At 37.6% G+C, this 24,392-nt stretch overlaps 2 protein-coding genes across 2 annotated transcripts; both read right to left on the bottom strand.

The window, feature by feature from the left end:
- Positions 1-1,361: 1,361 nt before the first annotated feature.
- On the bottom strand, positions 1,362-12,992 carry HTATSF1 (HIV-1 Tat specific factor 1). The gene is made up of 9 exons (XM_027465030.3): positions 12,655-12,992; positions 9,797-10,001; positions 9,421-9,468; positions 8,546-8,700; positions 7,246-7,409; positions 5,511-5,610; positions 5,144-5,233; positions 4,502-4,639; positions 1,362-4,091 (listed from the first exon to the last, which is right to left on the bottom strand). The coding sequence occupies exons 1-9, from the start codon at positions 12,841-12,843 to the stop codon at positions 3,807-3,809; spliced, it is 1,374 nt and encodes a 457-aa protein (XP_027320831.2). The 5' UTR covers positions 12,844-12,992; the 3' UTR covers positions 1,362-3,806.
- A 1,940-nt stretch (positions 12,993-14,932) lies between these two features.
- Positions 14,933-24,275, bottom strand: BRS3 (bombesin receptor subtype 3). The gene is made up of 3 exons (XM_005023780.6): positions 23,664-24,275; positions 20,641-20,992; positions 14,933-20,031 (listed from the first exon to the last, which is right to left on the bottom strand). The coding sequence occupies exons 1-3, from the start codon at positions 24,092-24,094 to the stop codon at positions 19,624-19,626; spliced, it is 1,191 nt and encodes a 396-aa protein (XP_005023837.1). The 5' UTR covers positions 24,095-24,275; the 3' UTR covers positions 14,933-19,623.
- Positions 24,276-24,392: the final 117 nt, after the last annotated feature.

The following is a 24,392-nucleotide window of genomic DNA, read 5'->3' as shown; positions in this document are numbered from 1 at the left end:
AGTTTAAAGGCAGGTCTGGGTTTCTATGAAGCATCCAAGACCTTTAAGTGAGTTAAGCTAAATAAACTTGAAATTGTGACTAGATTAACCTTAACTGAATAATGACTAGGACATGGTTTAGTTAAAATGCACTGCATTTAACATACTAATGATTTTAAATGAATTGCAATCCCTATACAAAGTGTAAGTTGTATGAAGGACTGAAATTCAATTAAAAAAAGCAATAAAAAAGTCAGCAGGAGAAACAGATAAACATTTTGATGCAAAATGAAACTAACTCTCTTTACAGCTGCATATGCACATTCGAGAACCTGCTGCAACTTCCATGCCTGTTCTTTTGGGGCTTTTTGTTTCTAGATGTCTACCTTGGCCACGCTCCTCAAACACAATCTCTGATGAATACTTTTAATTCCATACAATTACCTTGCCAGCAAACCACTAAATAGTGTTTTGATTGTAAAGCAAACCACAATATGTCTTGAATCTAAGCAACTGATTTTGTACTACATGGTTAGGAAAGTGATCACCTATGCTGAATTATATGGCAGTAACCATTAGTTGATATTCTTTCCCTGTCGTTGGATTTAAATTTGCTTCACATCCAATTTGTCACACCATGCGAATTAGCAGAAACATGTGTTTAGTCCAAAACTGAGCAACAATTATCCGCAAAGTGTTTCAACCTGCTGCTAGTTATTGTTTTCATAAAATATTGAGAGGAAGAGACAACTTTTTCTTAAGATGAACCTCTCCCTAAAAGGCTAGGGATGAAGAAACATGCAGTACACTGGAACAGAACCCAAGGGCAATTAGAAACTGAGCAAAAAGTTTGATTTTGTTGCTACTGATGAGCAAAACAGATTATAAAGTCAACCCTGCATTCTCAGGAAAGATCCATTTTAGTGAATTTTTTATTTAAGAAAAAAAATACAGTGAGAACTGGATTGGGGTTTTAACCCTTTACTTATCTATTTATGATAATGCTCAGAGAAAAAATTAAAAGCAACTCAGCTTGTTCAGCTTCCAATTAGTTAAAATTTGGTACTAAACAATATTGCTCTACACTATGAAAATTTTTATAATCTTACTTTAAAAATAGTAATTTTAACTTCTGTGAAAAATGTAATTTATGTTCAGATTAATTTATAAAAGCTTGCATCATTTAGAAAAGGAAATCAGAAGAATTCGATCTCAATGCTGAAAAGAAAGTCATGGCTCCATTAACCTCTCCATAAGCCATTAAATGCCTTGGTAATTCAATGAATAGTTTATAAAAATATATTTTTACACTTTACTAGGGAATAACAGAGGTAGACAAAAAGAAAATACCAATTTGAGTGTAACGTCACTTCAGAACAACATTTTTGTGGAAAAACAGCTTTTATTTTCTTAAGAATCCTAGTTAATAGGAAAGCCAGTAAAGCATTTAGTCTCAGTCTTTGTCAGTGCTCTACTTCAGCATGAAGCCTAGAGGAAAAGGTGAAGCAACTAACATCACATTTTACTTTTGAAACAAGCCAATCAAATTTGTACATCAGAGAGAGGAAGATGACTGCACAAGCAATGATTCTTTATTTTTCAAGTCTTTTTCCAAACACTAATACTAACCTTATTTTTCATATTTGATACCATGATAAGGCTTCATAGAACTGTACAATATTTATAACATTTGTCAAATAACTTCCCTATATCAATAGCAATTCCACTGTAAAACAGGTGATTTAACTGTGTAGAGTGTTGCATGACCAGGCTCTCTTAAAAAAAAAAAAAAAGCTAACAGAACACAATAGTTTTACAGATCTAAAACTTTGAGTCTAGAAGCTGGAAGAAAAAAGGAGCACTGAAAGCAGTACTCACCACATTAATTTACATTCTTTTTGTGCCAAAGCTCTTTCTGTGCCCTCAGAGGTCTGTGGTGTTGTTTACCAATAAAAATCCCAGGCAGAACAAACAACCCAGAGATGTAATCTGAATATGCCACCACATACAGCTACAAACCAAGTAGTATTTCAGATTCCCTGAACTGTTCAAACACTTGCTTTGCTTAAATGTACAATTCACACTCTTGTAAAGATGAGAAAGTGGTCCTACTTAGACAGCAAGCATTAAGAGTTCTCCTTTACAATACAGCTCATTAAAATTGGAATTTTGTCATGCCAAGTCAATTAGCCCCCAGAGTTTTAAACCTAGAATTCAAATATGCTTGTTGTAAAACGATGTATTTTGTCACAAAAGGATGTAATTTATAACCACAATGACAAGTGTTAACTTAGATGCTCTGGTTGCCATAACTACCCAAATACACTGATTACAAAAAAAAAAAAGAGTATGAGATAGACCTATGGTCTATGAGATAGACCACTAGAAAAAATATAGATGGCGATCTCAGAGCACAGTTTGAAAATACCAACTTTCAGAGTATTCTGAATACTTCAGGATTGAAATATACCCAAGAATTAGCATCTATGGTTTCTCACAATCCAATATGAATTAAAAAAAAAATTAAAAGATCCTCCTTACAAATATGCACTAACAGCCATCCATATGAACAATGTGCTACGAATTTAGCACCAATATTATAAACAATTCCATAAATCTTTACTCTTATATCCTTAGGTATCAAAACAATGGGATTATAAATGAAGAATGACCATGCCCAAAAGAACTCCCCCAGAGTTATTTTCAAAAGCCTGTTTTTCTGAAGCTAGAACGTCTTCTAAATCTTTGTTCTGGGAAATATTTCTAAGAGAGCTAGCAATATATGGCTAGCTTTTGATTTTTCTCCCCATAGAAAAGAGTAATATTCTTTTAAAGCATGTGTTCAAGTATTCTAACATTTACACAACAAAATGTAGTTCAAGTTGCCAAAAGCCTTTAGGTTTTATGGAATACGGGAGATCTCCCCACTACCCGTTGAAGGGCACATCAAGGCTAAACCAAAACGTTGAAGAGAACTCACACTCACCATCCTAATTAAGTTAAACAAAAACCCTTATTCTAACGCTAAAAAAAAAAGTCAAACCATCAAAAGCATGTCTACTGCATACAGACCGTAAGTTTAAGATCAGTCTTCTTTCATTATAGGCTAGAGTGTTTGCTCATGCATTTATAGTCTCCTTGACACAATTCCAGCCTCAAAAGAAGATCTAAACATCAATAAAGTTTTAAACAGGAGAATAAGAAAAATAATTTACTCAATGCTGTGATTTAACCATCTATCTTTACTCAGTTCTGTTATGTTAGCTATAGAAATCTTGTTTGTTTTCTATTTAACTTTAAAATTTGCAACTTATTATTCTATCATTTGCTACTTGATGTATACCAACATATCCAATGCATTCGCCCTATACGTATCACAGCATCTGTTCCATAAAATGATCAAAAGTACTCAGTACAAGAGTAATTTTAAGGATGATACCAAGTTTTGAGGGCTACAGGAAAATTAATGGCAAAATCCACAAATCTTGTAATAGCTTTGCATTACTTAAGTTCTATTTAGTTACATAAACTTTAGTGTTGGAACATATTTTACACTTATGTAATGAAACACAGACAAGCATAGATAGAACAAAAGCCTGATGAGTTCTGCTGTATTCTTGGCAACTTGAGTTACTTTACCTGAACAGCCAATTAATACAAACGTTTAGAACCTCATTAAATACTGCTTTTAATGAAAACTTCAAAGCACACAGTTGATGACATTCTAGTAATGCATATCATATGAACATTGTCTGCAGTCACCCTGAAGAAAGGGATAAACTCAAACATCACCCTAAAAACCATGCTTTCATAAAGCATTGAAAATGTTATGTATCTGCTTCAGCATCACTGCCTGCGAGGCTGCTGTCTGTGGATGGAGCACCATCTTCATTAATGCCCTCACCATTATTCTCCCTCTTATGGGCTTCATCATTTACATCCTCCTTAGATGTGTCATTAACTTTTGAAGGTTGTCTGCCTTCAGGCATTTTAACACTACTTGTTGCGGAATCTGAATCAGACGTAGTTTGCTGCTCCTTTGCATCAGGATCCTCTAGAAATGATCCCCACACCTTCAGCCTTTCTTCCCTTTCTCTTGCAGTCTCCTCCACCTATTAAAGATACATTTATACAAGTCACTACAATATCATGCTTGTAGAGAGAACACATTTACACAGACAGAAGTTATATGAACATTTATATTGCAATAATACCTCAAGACTTCAATAGGACTTGTTTGACTGCAAACTGATAATATTTATATCCAGTAACCAATCCTCTATGTTTACATATCTAATGCCCAGTTTTTAAGATGAAACAGGTCCTTTTTTTTTTTTCCTGAATTCAGTAATTAAGTATAATCCTGTCCTTCTGAAGGCATCCTAGTAGTTTTTGTGGAGAAGCAAGATGGGACAAGGGAGGAAATGGAGGGGTGTGGGAAGGGGGTCACCAAGCACTTCTCAAATGAACACATTTACAGTTCAGAGGGAGAATTTAGCAAAGTAGAACCATGAAAGACTACCTGATAATCTGTTACACCATCCCACGTTTCAGCACTGAGCTGACGGCCACCAAACCACCTTCCATTTAGAGTTAGTTTGCACAGATCAGCTTCTGTTGCTTCTTTAAAGGACACAGAAGCCACACCATCGGGATGTCGCTGTAAGGGGAGACAAGTTTTATTTAACAGTATTCTAAATAGCATAACTATTCCATCATCTTTTAGCTTGCCTTACAAAATCCGTCAGGATATAGCTCCATCCTGACAATAATCTTTTTTGAAAAATAAGTTGTAGTTTTACATGTTTTATTCTACTGCTTAAGACTACTTTTTTTTTTTTGTCACATAGAGCAGAATTTTTGAACACAGAAGACAAAACATTTCAGCTAGTTTAGCTATAAAGAAATTTATTTATAGACTTCAGACTCGCGGCATGTATCCAAGTTCCTAAGAAGTTAGGATTTTATCTTTACATAGGCTAAAGTAGACAAGTGCTTCAAAATTAATTTCTGAAACAGCTAGTTTTAAAATACTGAAAGATTAGGTCAGGTTTCTATCAAATAAATCCAAGAAAAGAAATGCTTCTCTCATATTTAAAGAATCCTATTTTGCACACTTCCAGACTACATCAGATCTACCAACACAACATGTAAAAATACCTACATCAAATATGAGAACCTTCTTTACTTGACCAAACTTCTCACACTCTGTCCGTAGATCTTCTCTGATCTCATTTAGCACTAAGGGATCCTCCTGCAATGCAATCACACATTAAACATTCTTTGCTTAACCAGCAATGGAATACATCTGCCAATCTATTAGGAGTTCACATATCAAGTGTTACGCTGTATTTTCAAAGCTACATGGAGTTGACAGCCCTCACTTGAGTAAATTTATTCAAAATAAACTACTTATTAAGGTTATTTTGTGCTAGCTTCTCCACTTTAAGAGTTACTCTGGACTCTTGGCAGGAAGTTCGATGTTACCTATAATAGCATATAATCTATAGTAGCAAATTGCATCTTCCTACCTCAAAGTCCTTTGGGTGAAACATATTCCTGATAATAACGATGCGTTCATGTCGCATTCGAGCTGCACCATCTTTCTTCTCAGGCCTCCAATCCAGCTGTCTAATGAAATGAAGCAACAGTAAGAAGATATTGTTGCGGCTCTCTTCTGTTTCTACAAGTATTTGTTGAAAAAAAATCATTAATTTTTTATTTCTTGCAATACATCAACTAAAACACATTTTGACAGATTTAAATTACTCTTAAAAATGCAATCAAAATAAAATTAACATTTCTACTACAAAGTAGTTGAGGTTTTCAAGTACTTAAACGCTCACAGAAATAAAAGCTACTTTAACAATTGAAGCATTTTTCTAAACAGTGAAAAATCTTCCAAGTTTCAATTCCTCCCTCATCAATTTAGATTAACCAGCTGCTGCCAAATACAATAAGTGTCAACATTCTAATAACCCTTCTAAATGAAGATTTATTTTGTAAAAGGAAATCCACTGTTCCCTTTGGTAAAATTTTACTGCTTATGTTTATACAAACACGCAAGAACACCTTGGGTCTTACAAAGATTGCTACAATCACAGTGTACAGAGCCACTGCCACAAACTAGCAACGCAATTCAGGTTATCTGTCCTAGGACTTTGCTGTCTCATAAAAATGATACTTCTTGGAGAGAAGTCTACTTCATATCCTGTAACAAAATAAAAAGGGACAAATTCATTTACACTTCTAAATCTCAAAATCTTAGATTTAAGGGAAAAAAAATCTTGTTTAAACTCCTCTTTGTATCTGCTACTTCAGTTGAAGAAAACCTGGATTCCCCATCAAGGTAGTTTGAAAGTAAATTATGCTCTTCAACTCAAAAGGAACACCAACTGAAGTCAATTTGTATAAGACAGGTTGAAAACAGCTAAATGACTTAGAGAAAAGCACAATTTCTTATTCACACAAATTGATGTCAAATGCAATTCCATTATTTTCACACTTTACCCCCCTCCACACTAAAGACTTCTTAAAAAAAGAACTAGCAGTGTATCTTTGAGGCAGATACATTTCAAGCTATTTTAACTCTTAGACTTTGATCTCTTTAGCTACGGCAAAGTATATCTGCATTATTATTTAAAACGTTGAGTGGAATGTTGCTTTCATTAAAATGATAGTCCTATACAAACTTTTTCTTCTTTTTAATCTTCATCTTCCTCCAAAATGCAAAAAATCAATTATTAAAAGTTAAAAACAATATATGCATATATAATTTAAAAAACACAACAAAATATCACATACCAAAAGTCAGATGTCTGGGGAAATCTACAGAGATATTTTGATATTTGCTCCTAAGAAAGACAGCATCCCTTGCCATTTGTAGAAAGTAAAGTATGGTACAAACAGTACATAGACACCTAGGGCGTTACCACCTTATGCAAGTAAACTTAAATATGACAGAATTCAGGCATTCTCACACAATGGGGGAAAAAGTCTTAACTCCCTCAAGTTGTAATATTTTCTTCTCTAACTGCAAGAATATTACATAGGGAGTGAAGATTCTTAATTTGGCAGTTGTGAAGAAGTTCATTATGTCAACAGTTAACTTAGAAGCTCCTCCCCTCCAAACGTGTATTATTTCCACTATTTCTCTCTCAGACTCTGGCTTTTGTGCAACTCTTAGAATTTCAACTAGAAGCAACATCTTACTAATAGCACTTAGAATTCAAGCAATATTCTACTGAAAGAAAAAAAAATACAAACTTTTGCTGTTGAGACAATTTCTTCTTGTAGTCTTTACATTTCTTCTTCTTTTTGCTTGCATCATACTCCCCCTTCAGTTGGAACTTTGCAACTTCAACATGCAATTTATAGCCTCTAACTTCTGCCTCATCCAGAAGTCTCAAAGCAAGTTGAACTGATTCTCTCTGTGTGAAGACAAAACAGAGCACAACCTTTAAAAAACAGAAAAACAAAAACAAAAAAAAAAACAACAGCGCAGTCAAATTATTCCAGTAAGATTTAATTATTATTCTGCTACAAATTAATTCCCTGACACTTCCCAGCCATAAGGCTCGATCTCCTCTGAGTCTCAACTAAAAAAACTTCACAGAAACACACACAGTTGGCCATGTGGTTCTTTTATTACTATCAAAATAAAACCAGTATTTCTTTACCATTGTTTTAGCAGATTAATGCTCCCAAAAGCAATTGCTTACATTTCAACCAAGTTGATCATAAGAACTAGTCTGCAATGCACAAGCTGGTGAACTTAAAGGAATAAAATAAAAAAAAATCAGATGGTTGATTTATTTTCTGTTTTCTCCTACAACAGCAGACAGTTAACACTCTTAAGCCATTTAAAAATTTTTCCAAGAAGTTCTTCAGAGGGGAGACTGTCTTTATACTTGTGCGCTAAGCAGCCCTAACTTCTAAAATTATAGCCAGAATATAGAATGCAAGACAGCTGAGTTAGTACTACCCGTTGCTTCATGCAGAGTTAAAGCAGATTGCACTAGTGTACACTAACTTGCCAAATGATCCACAAGTGAAACACACGAAGGAAATACTACTGGAACACTAACTTTTATAGATTAACCAGATTTATCTGTTTTATTGAGAACAAGAACAGTTCTAAAATCAAAGTCTGAACTTAAAGCAGGTCTCAATTAAAAGCTATGAACACACAGCTACAGTATATGCTCCTTTCCATCTCATTATTTCTATGTTTTTGGCCACACAGAAGTGTATTTTTTTTCCTAAGTAAAATGTGAAGAGGTCTCCCATTCCACACCATAATTGCTGGCACCTAAGATAGGAACCTTTTTAGACATCTTCAGCAGGTATTAATGGATATTTTCAGTAGGGGGGGGACTGGGTAAAGGAAAAACAAATGAGGTACACAGACAGTGATTCCAGAACTGCCCACATACCTGCTTAAAACAGACACCCATGTTCTGAGCTATACTTCAGATACATTAAGAATCTTCTTAACATGATTCTGAGGCAGTGGCCAAAAGGATCTTTACCAGAAAGGAATACCCCATTTCATTGCACCACTGACCTTTAGATAGCAACACAGGCCGTCTCCTTTGAGATTTCCTTCCTTATCTTTGTAAAGTTTGATTTTGTGTTCTTCTGTCTGAGGATCTCGCATAATGATACCACATTTTGACATGACTTGTACAAATTCATCTTTTGTAATGTCTGGTGGTAAACCTACAAAGTATGTTAAAACAGAAGGTTAAGTATGTTTAGTTGGTTCAATTATTATTATTTTTTTTCGTATCTCACTAGAGCAGAAAAACCAGTGTTTCTTAAAATGAAAGATAGGAGACTTGGAAAATGTCTACATATAAAATAATAAATCACAGCCCTTGGAACTTTTTGTTATTACCTTTTAAATATTACTTCATACCAATATTTTGAGAACATTTTTACTTCTAAATAGGTTTAACATAGTGATATTGTTGTGCTCCCCAATATACAGACCTAGAGTATTCCTGTTACAGATAATACCAACCTTCCAAGTGCTCACAGCGATCTACATGAATGCTGCTATCCTGACCAAGTTTTAAGTCCCACTACACCTCTAAGCAACATAGAAAAAGCCTTATGAACAACCGTTTTCTCTACCCACAAATTCAGTAATTTTGCGACTGATAATTGCAAGTGATGCATACAAAACAAAGCGTGTCAACTATAAACTTGTTCTCTTTAACCTATTCCTTACAAGTTTGCAAGGATTGGAGAATGTCCTTTAGGTTACTTTTCTACATATGCAGTTATAAAGGTCACAAAGATGTTATGTGGACAGAAACAACGTTAAATAGTTTGCAAATGGCAGACTAAAAATGTAATATTAGAAGTCAGTGAGACAAGTCCAATTCTCTTTTGCCACTTTTAGGTCAAAGTAGGTAAATAAATGCTGTTACTTACCGGTCACATAAACATTTGTGTTTCTGTCCTCTTCAACATGAAACCATCCTAAAAAATAGAATTTTAATCCAGTTACATCAATATATTAAACATGGGAGCACACACCAATGCACTTCTGATGTTCACATTCCATCAGATTTCTAAGAAGTTTTTGCTTATTCACAGGAAAACCTCTGACCATGCTTGAATTTGCTTATTTTCCACCTCGTATACAGTCTTAGAAAGATGCCTATGAAATATCACACAATTTAAAATTTGTTTTGGAAGTTTGCAGAACGATATATGCCTTTACTGTTCATGGTAACACTGAACAACTGACAGTTTCCACTTGGTACTACGCAGATTGAGGCCTACATGGAAAGAAACAATCACTTACCTGGCTCAAGCTTCCGTTTTTCTGATTTTTGCTTTGGATCTGTTTGTTTTGGTCCTTTCTCATTTGCCGATGGTTGTGTATCTGATGTCTTAGAACTTACTGGTAGCTTGCTGTCAGTTGCTGTGCCAGAAGCAGATGAACTGTCCGTGTCATCTGCATGGAAGCCATAGTTAGCATGATACGTTGCCAGAAAATCTTCCGTTATCTGAAAAAGAAATTGGGAAAATTAAAACAAAGGTTCGAAGAACTACAAATCCAGACTGGTGTGTTAGTGTTAATGTTCTGCAAATGACCTTAATTAATGATGGTCATTTTCTAATACAGCACCATAGAAAATAACAGTACTTTAAAACTTTTTTAAAAGAACTTTGTAAAAAGCCATATGGACAGCAAAAATTATTTCCTGACCTCAACTAACATATTAATTTCACACAGTACATGAAGTTTTTAAACAAACATTTCACAAGTTCTGCCTTTTTATCATGCAAAGCTTTCTGCTTTCAATTTAAATGAGAACCGCCTGAAGGTCAGAAATGAAGAGCTCCTGACCACGCTGAAGAGATAAAGTGACACTGAAGGTAAGCCAACAATTTATCCACAGATGATGAATGACGGACACTTGTAGGCATCTGCCTTTTCACAGAAACATTTTCAGAGATGAAATATATTTGTGGTGATAGACAATAAATATTGCACTTGAACAGTGATATTAACACGTTGTTTATGGCTGCACATTGTACTTTATATTCAACTAATACATTCTATATGTTTTACTTTTTATTCTATGAACAATTAGCTTGGTCTTCTCTGGAGAGAGACAATATTTGGATAAAAGGTGAGATTAGCTAATTTCTATCTTTAGAGACTGAAAACAAACTACAAATTGCACCCAGTGCTGTCAGCCAAGTACATTTTAGTACTAGATACTAACAGTAACTTGCAAAACGATAACATATCGTAGCTGATTTTACTACCATCACTGCACAAGAAAGTGCTTTCTTAAGTTACACACATTGAAATTATTCTTTCCCAAAGCTTAGTCTTAAGCTTTGACCTGTGCTGCACGTGCTTTATCTGCATTCAAAAGGGAACAAACTCCATTCCAGTATGCTATTGTAAGAATGACACAATGGACAGTAGCAAGAGACCATGATGCTCTCATACCTTCCACGGTGATTTGAAGCTCAATATTTCAACTCTAAACTTCTATTTTTGACAAATCAAATCAGCTATGCAGAGTTGACAGAGACAGGCTTGCCATGGACCATAAGTGGCTGCTCTTACAGATATGGCATGACGTTAACGCCAAAAGTAATGAAGAATAAAACACACTCTGGAGGAAAAAAAGCTCTGAGATCCAATAACATTTAGTATGTTTGACACTAGCAATCTTAGCGAGTCCACAGTTTCACAGTTAATGAAATCAAGAGAATTAAAAAGCTTCTACACTTTCTGGTGAACAGTATTGTCATTAGGTTCTCTGACAAAAACGAGTAACTCTGTGATTAAACCTCCTATAACTAGCCACCGCTCTCTAACAATATCATTTTCAACTTCACATGAACCCTTTTATTATGTAAAGTTAAATTTATTCTTAGCATATGACCTACTACGGACTGTCAAATTCTACCAGTCAACATCAAAGACTTTACTTCCAATATATGTGATCAGAGCGCCATTTCTACCATTACAACTACATAATTTTTTAAACACCTCTGTACAAGCATTAAGGAATGCAGGCAAGCATAAGGGCTTTTACTGGAATTTAAGTGACTCCACGCTTGCATGGAAAACAAGTACCCACAGAGTTCCTTGCTCAGGACTTCAAACTAGTTCTGGTGGCAGACATCATGGACAAGTAGTAAAATTTATCTCCGTACCCACTGTTGTACAGTTTGGTTCACTCAACCTTATAGGAAAGGAAACACAATACTTCAGGACATGCTAGCATATAATTAACTACTAATTACTCTGAAGTGGAAAGGAATCAATTAACCAAATGAAACACAGATACTCCAGGCTTACAGAAGAAAATCCCACGTGTTTTTCCTTAGTAAGCAAGGAAAGCAGATGAATTCAACGTGTGATTTTGTTCTGTGTATAAAGGGCTATAAAACGGTGGCATCTATTGATACAGTACTTTTGAAAGAAAAGTCAATAGACAAAGTTACAATCACTTTTATTATGTATTTGAACATTTCCAAATTTTTGAACAGGAAGGAACACTGGGAATGGAAGAACAGTTTTTTTTAAAAAGTTTCTGTGTTTACTGGATACAGCAACCCACAGCGAGCCAGGAATATTCAGTTCTCTGCTGTTCTGCGTTGTGAGTCTGGATTTTGCACATGGTTTTAACCCTCTGTGAGCCATCTGCTGCACGGACACCTTACTAGGGCTACAAGATACAAACCTGGCTTCATTCTCACTCAGATTCTCTGAACTGCAGTGAATGCACTGTCACAAACGCGAATTGGCACAACAGATTTCCCTGATAGATGGTGTAAAGCACCTTCATAGCTGTAAACGAAGTAGCAGCCCCTCACTGCTGTATGGTAACACGAGTATTTACTTGCAGATCATCAGGCTGGTTCACCACGTGAAGCTGGTGAGAGGCGGCATCGGTTTCACCTTTTCTATTTAAAATACTCGAAGGAAACACCGCCAAACGAGCGTTTCCCACCTGCACCTCACGTACACTGCATTTCGACGCACAAAACCTCAAGAAAGGGTGGCAAGAGGTGGTTGGGAGCGCAGGGCACACGAGCCAGGCACTCCCCCCAGCTCTCCGGGCCCTCTCCGGGCCCTCTCCGTGCCCTCCCCGCCCCCTGCCCGTGCCGTGCCCGCCCGGCCCGCAGCACCTTGGGGAACCAGGCCTTCTTCTCGCGGTCCCACTCGTAGGCCGCGCCGTCGGCCGGGTCCACGTAGGTGAAGGGGTCGGGGGCGGCCTCGCCCTCGCCCTCTCCCTCGCCGCCGCCGCGCTCGGCGTCGTACTGCTGCTGGAGCTGCAGCTGCCGGTAGAACTCCTCGTTGCCGTCCTCGCCGCTCATCCTGAACCGCGACGGGACCGGGGGGGCACGGAGGAGGCGTGAGGGGGGAGGCGCGCACCGGCAGAGGCCCGCCGCCGCCGCCGACCGAGCGGCCTGAGGTACCGCGCAGCGCAGAAGCGGAAGCGACCTCCCCGCCCGCCCCGCCTCAGCCAGTGAGGAGCGGGCTGGCCGGTCACGTGAGGGAGGCGCAGCCAATCGGGAGGAGGGAATGGGGCGGCGGGGTGCTTCCTGGTTGAGGGCGCCGCGCAGTGCCCTGCCCTGCCCTGCCTCCTGAGGCGGTGCCCGTTCACTCACCCGGAGGAACAAAAGCCCGCGGGGGGGCGGGTGCCGGGCCTCGCAGCCCGCCTGTGCCTCAGGGAGCCGAGCAGCCCCCCTGCGGCCGTTCTGTCACTGAGTCCCTGTTCATGTCGTGCTGCAAGCAAACACAGAACACATTTCGGGGGGAGATGACGCCGAAACGGCGTGGAAAATGTCAAAACATCGGCTCCTGCCCCAACCCTGGCACAGGGGGGCAGCCCGACGCCTTCCAGAGCCCCCCCCCGCTGCCTTCTGAGAGGGTTCTGGCAAGGCATCGAGCTTATCTTCGGATTTTTAAATACGTTTGAATTAATAAAGGTCGTAATTAGGCACCCGCCGGTGTAGGCGGTTAAATATTTTTAATAAAAAAAAAAAATCTTGAATCAGTTCGTTTAAAAGAGCCTTACTTGGTGCCATCTAGTGGCTTTCACACTGCAGTCTGGATAGATCTGCGTCCATAGCAAATTTAACGTGGTAAAGGGTGTATTCAAAAGTATTTTTATTTAGAGTAGGAAGAGGCACACTATTTACGTGTCAGTATGCAAAGTTTAACACCGAGCTATAAAATGTAGGTATTAAAACAGTGCAGGTGTTTTAAACAGAAATATAACAGCTCCACCAGGGATGGCAGGGGCAGGTTGCCAGGTGGCTTTAGTGGCAAAGCAATCGGTGCACTCAGAAATGAAAATGATATTCTCTACAGAAGCTTTCTGGAAATAAGCGATCCAAGGACAAATATATCTTTGCTGTCATATAGACTGGAACGATAATAAAATCAAAGACGCAGTCCTGAGCTTGTGAAGCTCTGTAGGGAGAGAAGACCAGTATCAGCTAGCTGTCTGGTCAACAGACCGTCAGATAAAATTGCTAAGGATATAAATATAGACTTTTAGTAACCTTTGGCTGTTACACAAAGAACACGCAGCCTAGTTAACAACATCTTTCATGCTTCAAGAATTTTCTCTTGGCAGGGCTATTCCAATAGTTGTCAAAAGATTGTTTCATGTTCACTTACCAGCTGACAGCTCAGGAAACTCTTAATAGCTCTCAAATAGCTCATTTTGGTGGGGTGCATGTGAGGCTTAACATAGAATCACAGAATGGTTTAAGTTGGAGGGATTAAAGATCACCTAATTCCAACCCCCTTCCATGGGCAGGGACACCTCCCACCACACCAGGTTGCCCAAAGCCCCATCCACCCTGGCCTTGAACACTTCCAAGGAGGAGGCATCCACAGCTTCTTGGGGCAGCCTGTACCAGTGCCTCACCACCCTTATAGTAAAGAAATTCTTCCTTGCATCTAATCTAAATCTGCCTCCTTTTGGCTTCACATAAACTGTGCATATTTGAAAAGTAAAGTATATCTAACTGTAGGTTAGAAAAATTGTTGTCCTTGATATGTTGCTGACACTAGTAAACTCAGAATAGCCTAAACTGATGTTTGAGGGGAAAAAAAATAATCAATGAATTAGCTACTGAGGTTTGATGGCCACTCCCTCAATTTCCATTGTTAGATGGTAAAATGCAGGGAGGCCAAGTCTAATTGTTCTAAGCATTTATGGGATTTGAATTGGATATATGTTTGAGAGTAAGATAATTATAGCATTAAATCTTGTAAGAGCTATACAACATAAGTCTTAAACTGCTCGTTTGATTCTGGCATTTTTTTACATTTATAACCTGACTAAATGTAGTGAGCACTGTGTGGACACAGTGTCCACTACATTTCACAGTGTTCTCTGTGCTCACCATAGTGTTTTGCATTTTACTTTAATGAACAGTGAATCAGATGTCCTCGGACCAATCATCTAGTTGGTCATTGGACCAATAATTCAGAGAGCTAGTACAGAGCTCTCTTTGACCCCCAGTTGAGTGCTTAACAGTTAACAAAGTCAAATTCTTTCTCTTACTTTCCAGTGCAACAAATGTTTTGTAGAATGATATTGCTGTGATGGGAGGAGCGGGGAGTGTTTTAACCTGCCTAAAATAAGTCATTAGGGCACTGTCCTGGGGAGTAAGACATTAAAGTTTAATCCCCGCCATCTGATGGAAGTGAGAGCATGGTTGCATGCAGCAGGGTTAACAAGCTGCCACACATCAGTTCCTGCACGGTAAATCTAATCTGTACACTTTTACTGCAGATATGAGGACAAACTACCTCAAATTCCTTCGCACTTCCCACAGATAACAGCATGCATGAAGGCAGCTACTGAGGAACAGCTGACATCCAGTAGCTTCCTACCTTGTCACCACCATCTGTTCTCTTCCTCTTCAGTAAAGACTGCACAGTGATCCAGCTCAGGGAGCTAATTCAGCTGAAAACCAGTAACTTTTTTTGGTTGAGACAGCATTCATCTCAATCATGTCCTTGAAACAATTGAATTCATGGCTGCACAAACACAGCTGCTGCAGCAGTGGAAAGATGAGCTGCAGGTTCTGGGGATGTGGCTAAGAGCTGGAACATCACAGCTCAGATCAGCCTGAACTGTCAGGAAACAGCATTTTAAATGACAAAATATCTCAAAGCAAACAGTAAAAGGAGGCATTAGCATGTTAGGTAATGATGATTTTGTATCTGTGTCTGACTTCTCTGAGTGATAAAAGGAAATCTTGATTCATCAGAGCTGATTGTTGTTCTGGAGATACCACCTACTAAAAGTACAAAATCTTGGCATAATAAAGTGTTTTGATTTCTATTAAAGCAGAACCAGCAATTCACTAGCTGATGCTGATCAGGTAAACATTTAACACTTTTTTTCTTAAGAAGATTCTTTGTTACGTTAAATCAAGGAGGCAGTAAATACTGATTAATTACAGAAAGGTTATTACTCTTTCTGTGCTTTCTGTGGGGCTAGAGCCTTAGCTGGTACACACACATGCTAGTGAGAGTGAAGTGGTGTCTTAACTGCGTGAAAAATGGCAGGACTGGATCCAGATGTGCTAAAAACTAAAACATCTTTCCTATGTTGACAATGGAAATTCCACAGAACAGTCAGCCTTTCACAGAGGGCATTGTTTGCAGCACAGCCTGTATATTTTTTTAAATTCTAAGTACCACTGATTGAAATGTACAAGTGGTGTAGCTGTGTGTAACTTTAGCTTATTCTTTAATTGCAATATTCTTAGCAGAAACACATGACCATCAGCAGGCAGACCATATTTAACTATGTAAAATAAAACAATGCTTTCTATGGAAACAAGAGGGTGGGCTTTAAAATGGCTATAGTTTCACAAACTGATTTTAATGTCATTCTGTGCCATTTGCTGGAGATGCAGCCTGTTACACCATATCCATGCTTTGACATGATTTTATTAATTTTATGTGGAAAATATTTTTTTTGAAACTAAACAAGTATCTTATACTGAGAGTGCAAATCAGAGCACCCATACTGAACCTGTTACTGACTCAAACATTATTTGTTACATCTAAATCTATTAAAGCTGGCAGCGTGAACATATTCACAAAACAAATTATAAAAAGGCACATCTTAAAAATAGTATTTACTTACCCAATAAGATTCCACATGAACAAGTCCTTTGATAGAGTCTTGTCTTTCAGTATTTTGTACCTTTCTTCTACATAGTCTTTCATTGTGGATATGAATAGTAAAACCCTAATTCCTCATGCCAATTGTTTGCTAAATGACATTCAATATTTCTGTAAACACACATTATTCACATATAGAATTACATGTATATTACCTAGGGCTGAAAGAACTGTTTTTAACACTCAGAAAAGGTACCGAAAGAAACGATTCCTTTCTCCTAAATCCAGTTGTGGTAACATGGAGATATTTTATGGATAGTTATATTGGACGAATTGATGGAATGAGTAACATCAGATCATTTAGATAAAAATAAATATTGACCAATATATCACTCCAATTCAACATTTCATGAAGATTTGAAAATATAGAATTATTAACATAGGATAGTTAAATTATGACTTGAAATATTGCCAGTCTTTAACCAAAATATGTGTAGCATATAGCAAAAACATCACATTTCTAATACAATATATTAGCAATTGATAAACCATCCAGTTGGAGGAGTAGTTACACAAGAAAAGAGTAGCTGCATGCAAAGCAAAGAAAATGGTGAATTAGGAAACTGATTTTTAAGGGTCACTGTGAGGTATCGCCAAGGACTTCGTAATGAAAAATATGCCCTCCAGCAGAGACAAATTATGAAGTCCAGAAACGTGGCATATTTATTTTCTAAAAGTTTCAATAAACTAAAATAGAGAGTATTGTAAGGGACTATAATGTTTGTTGATCTTTCTTTTATTTAGAATTCCCTATAGTAAGATCTAGGAAAAGAAAAGTAGGGTCTTAAGTGTGTAGGATTATTTGCCCATTTCAGTCTCAACCTTCAGCTCCATTAAAGAGAATGAGAAGGGGAAAATATCAGTGTAATGTGTTCTTTTTGTACATTGCTCAGTACCAGGGAATGTGTTCTGTTCAGACAAAGAGAGTAAGATGAGGTCTCTGGAGTCTGCTTTGCCATAAATTGCATTTCTGTGCTGTTATATTTCTATTTACTTCAATGATCCTATCCTGGTATACAATTGGTACAATAAAATGGAGAAACCATTTGAAAATTAGTGCTTACAGTCTTGCAGCAAATAATGTGAAGAGCGTAGTACAATAAAGCCAGGCCTGATGGGATTAAAATGGGCTATCATTAAACTGGTTTAAGATGACTACAGAGGTTGTATTCCAATGCCTTTGGGATTTGTAGATTAGTTTTATTATTCTGATTAGGACAGTCAGAAGAGAGAGACTGCGAATAGATTTCCTGCATCTTATAATGAACTCAAATAACAGTGCACGGATGGATGGATTTCCATCCATGTGTTGTTAAGGGCTCTGTGCAACTGGAGGAGTGTTATGTCTTCAAGGGTTAGTTAGCCTTTCAAATAAGAGATAAAATTCAAACTTCTGTGACTTACAGCAGTGGTTTGTATAATTCATATATTGCAACCTCTCTTCAATAATTCAATGCACAACTTCTTTTTTGAGAAAGAAGTTCCTTATTTAAGCAATAAAAAATCTATTGTGGATTTTTAACACCAACTCCCACAGAACAAAATTTTGGTTCAATGTACACAAGCCTAATAAAAATAGGTTTCATTCAACATTTTGGTAATATGGGGCTGGAATATTTGCTTCTTCTGTTTCCTGGTAGGAAGACAGTCCCCGCCAGCAGTGCTGCTTTGCTTTTTAGGCATAAACAGGCTGCCCATGATAGGCTATAGCTGACTTGTTTACACATGCAGAGTCATTAAAATCAGTGGATTTGAGATTAAAAGGCCAATCTCATAAAGACAGTCTATCATAATATGAAAAAGAGATGTTACTTGAATAACTCAAAAATAGAAGGCTGGTACAATAGAAAAATACATCTCCTCCAGCATGCTTGTAAATGTGCAGATGATTTAGAAATGCAACACATTTTATCAAGCAACACATTACAGGTGCAGTGAATCTGTATAGGGAAATGGTTAGCCTGACACCCACCCCGTACAATTTAGGGGGCTCTACTTCACTCCAGCTCCAGTCTGGTTCCATGGACTGAACACAGTTTTATCTGAAAGAAAGGCAGGTTGTGCACTCTGGGAGGCAGACCAAAGTAAGGCAGATAGGGTTGTCTGAGCAGTTTGCTTCAAAAGTGCACTGCAAATCCAAACTACAGCTCTCATAAAGATCCATACCAATTTCATGATGTAAAATCATTATAACAATGAATAATTCTGCTCATTTGAGTAGTATCTATAGATCACAAAGAACTTTACAAATGTGGCTAAAGACGATTATCACAGCTTAGGAGAGATGATCGCCTGCTGGTTCCCTTGACCTTCTTGGGATGTGAGAAGGCCATCCCTTTAAACTGCAATCAGCTCATACCCAAAATTTCAAAGTCACTGGCAGAGCAAAGCATAGCATTGATCTGGCTCATAATGCTTTTCTTTTTTACTACACCAAACTACAAACTTTAGCATTTTTTTTAACTTGCTTTCCAATGCATTTACTGATTTTCAACATCTGGGACAAGAAACGAAATAAAAACCTGTCAGATTGATGGTTTTATCAAGATGCATGGTTTTACTTGCTTGCTTTAGATGGAAGTGCTTGACAGAAGGGAGATCCCAGTCTCAAGTCACCAAGAGCGAAACAATCCCCACAGCCAATTCTCACAGCAACTTTGCTGGCTCCAGTCCTGCTCAACACAAGGATCTCCACTAATGGCATGTGTTGATGCTTGGGCAAATGACCAACTCCTTTGAGCCTATGCTGAAAATTTCAGCTGCTTTATCTTCGTCTGCCGCACACTTTGATTTCTTTGTTGTATGCTTTAAAAAATGAGGAACTCCTGGTGAAAATCCTTTCAGAGGCAGGGCAGGGCATGGCATCTCTCCATGATGCAGACGGTAGTGACTCAACTGCTATTGGTCAGTTTCTGTCATTCTTCATCACAGATGGACTAAACACTTTCCTCTTCTTTTGTGATACTGTAATCTGTTAGCAGTGTAACACTGATTTCTGAGCCATGTGTGCTGCCTGTGATTGACAGGGCTCTGGTTGGTGAATTACTTTGGGTAGCACTGGGAGGCTTTGTACGAAGTTTTGCCTTGCAGCATGAGACTTGCTTTTTAAAATGTTGCCGGAAACTTTTACTCAGCCAATAAAGAGCAAAAGGATTGACACAAGAATTGCTGAAGGCCAACGCACGGGAAAAAATAGTAGCTATCAGATGAAAGGTGGAAGCATCTACAGAAGAATGGTATGTAAAGGAGCGGTATAGGTAGAGGATGTGGTTAGGCAACCAGCAAAAGGCAAACAAAGCAACAAGTACCAGAACTGTTTTTGCAACTCTCTTGCGGGATTCAATCTACAAGAAAATAATGCATACCTGGTATTAATAGCAATTAGTAACACTTTCATGTACTTGGTGCTGATTTTCAAAGGAGTCTAAAGGTCTAAACGCATTAGTGACAAATAAATAAATAAATAAACAAATTGGCAAAGAAAAAAAATAAATAAATCAAATAAATCAAACTCTGTTTGTTTAAAAAAGTATTTCCAATGAAAAGCACATTCCCCTTCTATTATAAATCACATGGGAATCTCAGCTAGATTAGGATTTATAAGTAAGTACAAGTCAGATAACATGGATGAGGTCTTACTGTTTAGAATTCTACTCCATAACTCCTGAGTTTCATAGGGTCATAATAAAGCAAAGCAAACTTTTAGGGGAAAAAAAAAAAAAAAGTTTCTCTTTAGGAAAGCATGTACACTCACAATTAAGTTGATGAGACATAAGTATATGCGTAAGTGTACAGCTGCATTTGGATTGCTAATGTGCCCTGAGTTTATGGAGAATTTTATTCATCTGTTTGTGCATATTATTAGGAGAAGGTTTTGCACTCAAGAATGAAGACTTGAATCAGCTTGATAGATTATGGAAAATTGGACACTTTAGTCCTTGATCGTAACTTACCTGCTTACGGGCATGACCGTGTTCTTCTGCTGGCATGTTGAATGTACTTTTATATAAAGTTCTGGCAATGAGAAAATAATAGACAGAAATGACAGCTAATGGCACAATGTAGAACACTAAGAAGCAAACCAGGGAGTGAGCTTCCTGCAGTATCTTCTCAGATACAGGATAGGGGGCACATGCCTCAAAAGTTACATTTTTCTCAGGATTGCTGAAAGAATACAGATCTGAAAAAACGGCCTCTGGAATAGCAAGTATCATGGAGACAATCCAGACAGAGCCAGCTTTACAGCAGGTCTTCAGGAGTGCATCTGAGGTCTGCAGTTCCAAGGGCTTAACAATAGCTCTGTACCTAAAAGCAACCAACACCACTGTCAGAGTAAATACAGTAGTAGAGCAAGCACTGATTATGTAAACTTTCTGAGGATAAAGCCATCCCTATTTGCACTAAACTCAATTTTGAAGAATCATCTTGTAAATGAAACATACACTAGTTCATTATAATTAAGATGAAAATGCAAAAGTTAATTTCAAGCATGTATTGTTTTGATGAATTGGCTGGCCTGACTTGTGCTTGAAGCCTTCCTTAAAGCTTAAAGGCACTTTCTACTGTTTGGATTAGAATCACTAAACTCTCCTAGTTTTGTGGAGGTGCACAGAAAGATAAATGAGAGAGTTAGTTGCAAAACTGGTAAAGGTATGAAGTAAAGGTATGAATTAAGTTAACAGGCTTATAAACACTTGAAACAATCTATGTGCACTCTTACTTTCCTCCTTGTTCCTAAGATCCTAGCTGAGTGCAGTGATCTTACTCAAACTAATGCTCAGGTGTTCATTCACATTCATAAAGTATGAGCTAACACTGCTGTTGATTCATGGCTGTGATTCTGCTGCATCCGGACTGAGTGAAACATATGAGAAAATCTGGACAAATCTATGGATGAGTCAAAATCTCTGTGGAAAGGGGACATGGAAAAGGAAGCAGCTCCCACAAAGGTGGGTAAGACACACAAATCAAAATACCCTGCTCTCTAAACACCAGGGACACTTAACAATGTGAAGAGAAGAGGTCTTTCCAGGGGCGCACAAGACTGGTATGAAAGGAAACATAGTGAAAAAGGATCCAGAGAACAAGACAGTTTAGGTGTAATATTTTGCACAAGCTGAGGATCTGCTCTTCTCTTTCTCCTCTAGTCAAGTTTAAACTGAAAACTGAAGTCTGGATTGTTGTTTATCAAATAAACACAATTTTTATTGACCTCAAGCTCTTCTAGTGTACTTAAACATGATTGTGCACATGACTTATGTTCTGAACTGTCTGAGTAAGTTTGCTATATAGTTATCCTGTGAAAACATCTTATGTAGTATTTATATAACAGCTACTATGAAGAATCAAATACAGAAACAAGTGTCTCAATGATGGATGCTGAATTGACTTAATGCACGACCACAATCTTGAAATTGTGATAAATATTTCAATGAAAACATCATCTTAATATTCAGCATTAGTAACAAATAAAATGCAAAATGTTAGGAATTATTAGGAAAGCAAAGGACTGAAAAGAGAGATTGTGCAATTATCTATCTCTGGTTAAAGCAACTCATGAATACCATGTACTGCCCTGCATGCATCTCAAAAAAACATACTAAGGATGGAATATAACATGAGCAGCCTGGAGAGTATGGATAGGGATTATTAAGTCTTCCAGCACAAGAGCCAGAGCCATCAAATGAAACCATGTCAAAACAAAACAAAACAAAAATCAAAACACCGACAAAAAAAGAAAGAAAGAGGCAGTGAAATTCATTGCTAACCAAGTTCAAGAAGAGACTGGACAAGGATCTAAAAGAAAAATGCACTGAGATTATTAAGTAGACAGAAACCACATCTGCTCAGGAGATCGTGTCAAGGCTTAAGTGTAGTGTTGTAACATCACTGTGTTCTTACCCTACCTATGTGTCTTTTCTTGTCTTTGTATTACCACTAGTGGAGTCTGGGTATCAGCCTGCATGCACCCCTTGACCTGACAAAGTATGTCTTGTTTTATGTTGGCTGATTTTTTTTAGATTACAGTAACAGTAGCATTACTTGGGATTTAAAGTCTGGACACATGCTAATATATACAATCTACAACTGCTGATATCCAAGATGAAAATCTTTTTCTTTATTAGTACTAAAACTAATTTTGTCTTTTTCTGCTCCTTGCCATGCTCACGCTGATTGGTCTGGAATCTCATTGTAGTATTGTTCATTCAGAAAGGAGGTGCATTGAAAAATGGTTATTCAGCAGTTCCTTATGAAAAGAGTCAGATGGGAGCACTGATCCCTTTCAACAATGCTTCATTTGTAACCTGAGTTTAATTTCAGGACCTCTGGGTTAAAATATATCTGGAAAAAATATAAGAACTGTAAACTCAAAGCAGAGAAAGTATTCCAATTGTGCCACATTATCTCACACTAAGCACTTACTAACATGAAAACTACCATAAGTATTGCAGTAACCTTCAAGTCATGAGAGTCATGGAAGTAGTTTGTCCCAAAGTCTGTTCTGAGTTTACTTTTGGCTCTTCATCCCACATGCCACTTGTTTTAGTTCTAAGATTTTAGAGCCTCACTGAGTGCACAGGAGTAAGACAAAAGATTTCCACTCAGTCATTTTTCACAGTTTTATTTTTCATCTTCATTGACTACTTTAGTGCACCACTAGATAGCACCAATATACTGTCTTTTCCCTGCCTTAAGCAATTTACCTTTTCTGTGCAATGGAGAAAAAAAAAAAGAAGTACTGTACTTCAAACTAATAAAAGGTCAGAAGACTTAATGAGTCTCACTTCACTCTATTAAAAAGAACTGTTCCAATTTTTCTAACACACATTTTTAAAATAAATGGGAGATACATTCTTTTTTTCAGTTCATTAAAATGTGCCATTTACTGTTGTGAAAATTATCATTTATGCTCTTTTATTCATTTCTAATTTCACACCTGAGGTATTTCCTGGCAAATCAGTTGCATCAGACCCACCTGTCAGCACTGAGAACAGTCAGTGTGAACACTGATACTCCAACTGAGGTTAACTGGATGAAAGATAGCAGCTTGCACCCAATTCTTCCGAAGAGCCAGGTATCCACAATGTAACGTGTTGCATCTACAGGCACACAAGTTAATAAAAGCAGTAGGTCTCCAAATGCCAGGCTGGTGATGAAGATGTTTGGAACCGTCTGCATTGATTTAATCTTGAAAAAGACTTTGATGAGTATAGCATTTCCAAGGAGACCCACTGAAATGATCACAGCATATGTAACATAAATTGTGCACAGTATTTCTAATCCTGGAAAGGAGTCTTCAGTCCATTTTTCATTTGTGGTTTCATTATCAATGATTGATTTCAGTTCTGTACCATTTGTAGATGCACACAAAGTCTGATTAGATGAATGCAAGTATACTTGAGACATTTCTTTAACTGTTTCTTCTCCCCAGGCTGGACTTAAATTGATCCAAAAAATAAAAAGATAATTATAAAGTTTAATAATTAGCTTGCAGCATATCAGCAAGGTCAAGAGAGAGGTACAGATTAGTGTCTGAAGTTAAGATTCCCGTTGCACATTGACTACTTTCATCCCCTTCTGGGTCTCAAAGCATGCCTAGGATAAATGCACACAGATCTTGTTCTGAACTGTGTAGGAGGTGGAGAATTTTTTTATTGGCTTTTCAGCTAGTGGAGCAGAGAGGGAGGAGGAAAAAGAGAAAAGG

This window comes from Anas platyrhynchos, chromosome 10 (assembly GCF_047663525.1).
Source record: "Anas platyrhynchos isolate ZD024472 breed Pekin duck chromosome 10, IASCAAS_PekinDuck_T2T, whole genome shotgun sequence".
NCBI lineage: Eukaryota > Metazoa > Chordata > Aves > Anseriformes > Anatidae > Anas > Anas platyrhynchos.
The sequence above is the reverse complement of the archived record's forward strand: the minus strand, read 5'-3'. Positions and strand labels throughout refer to the sequence as shown.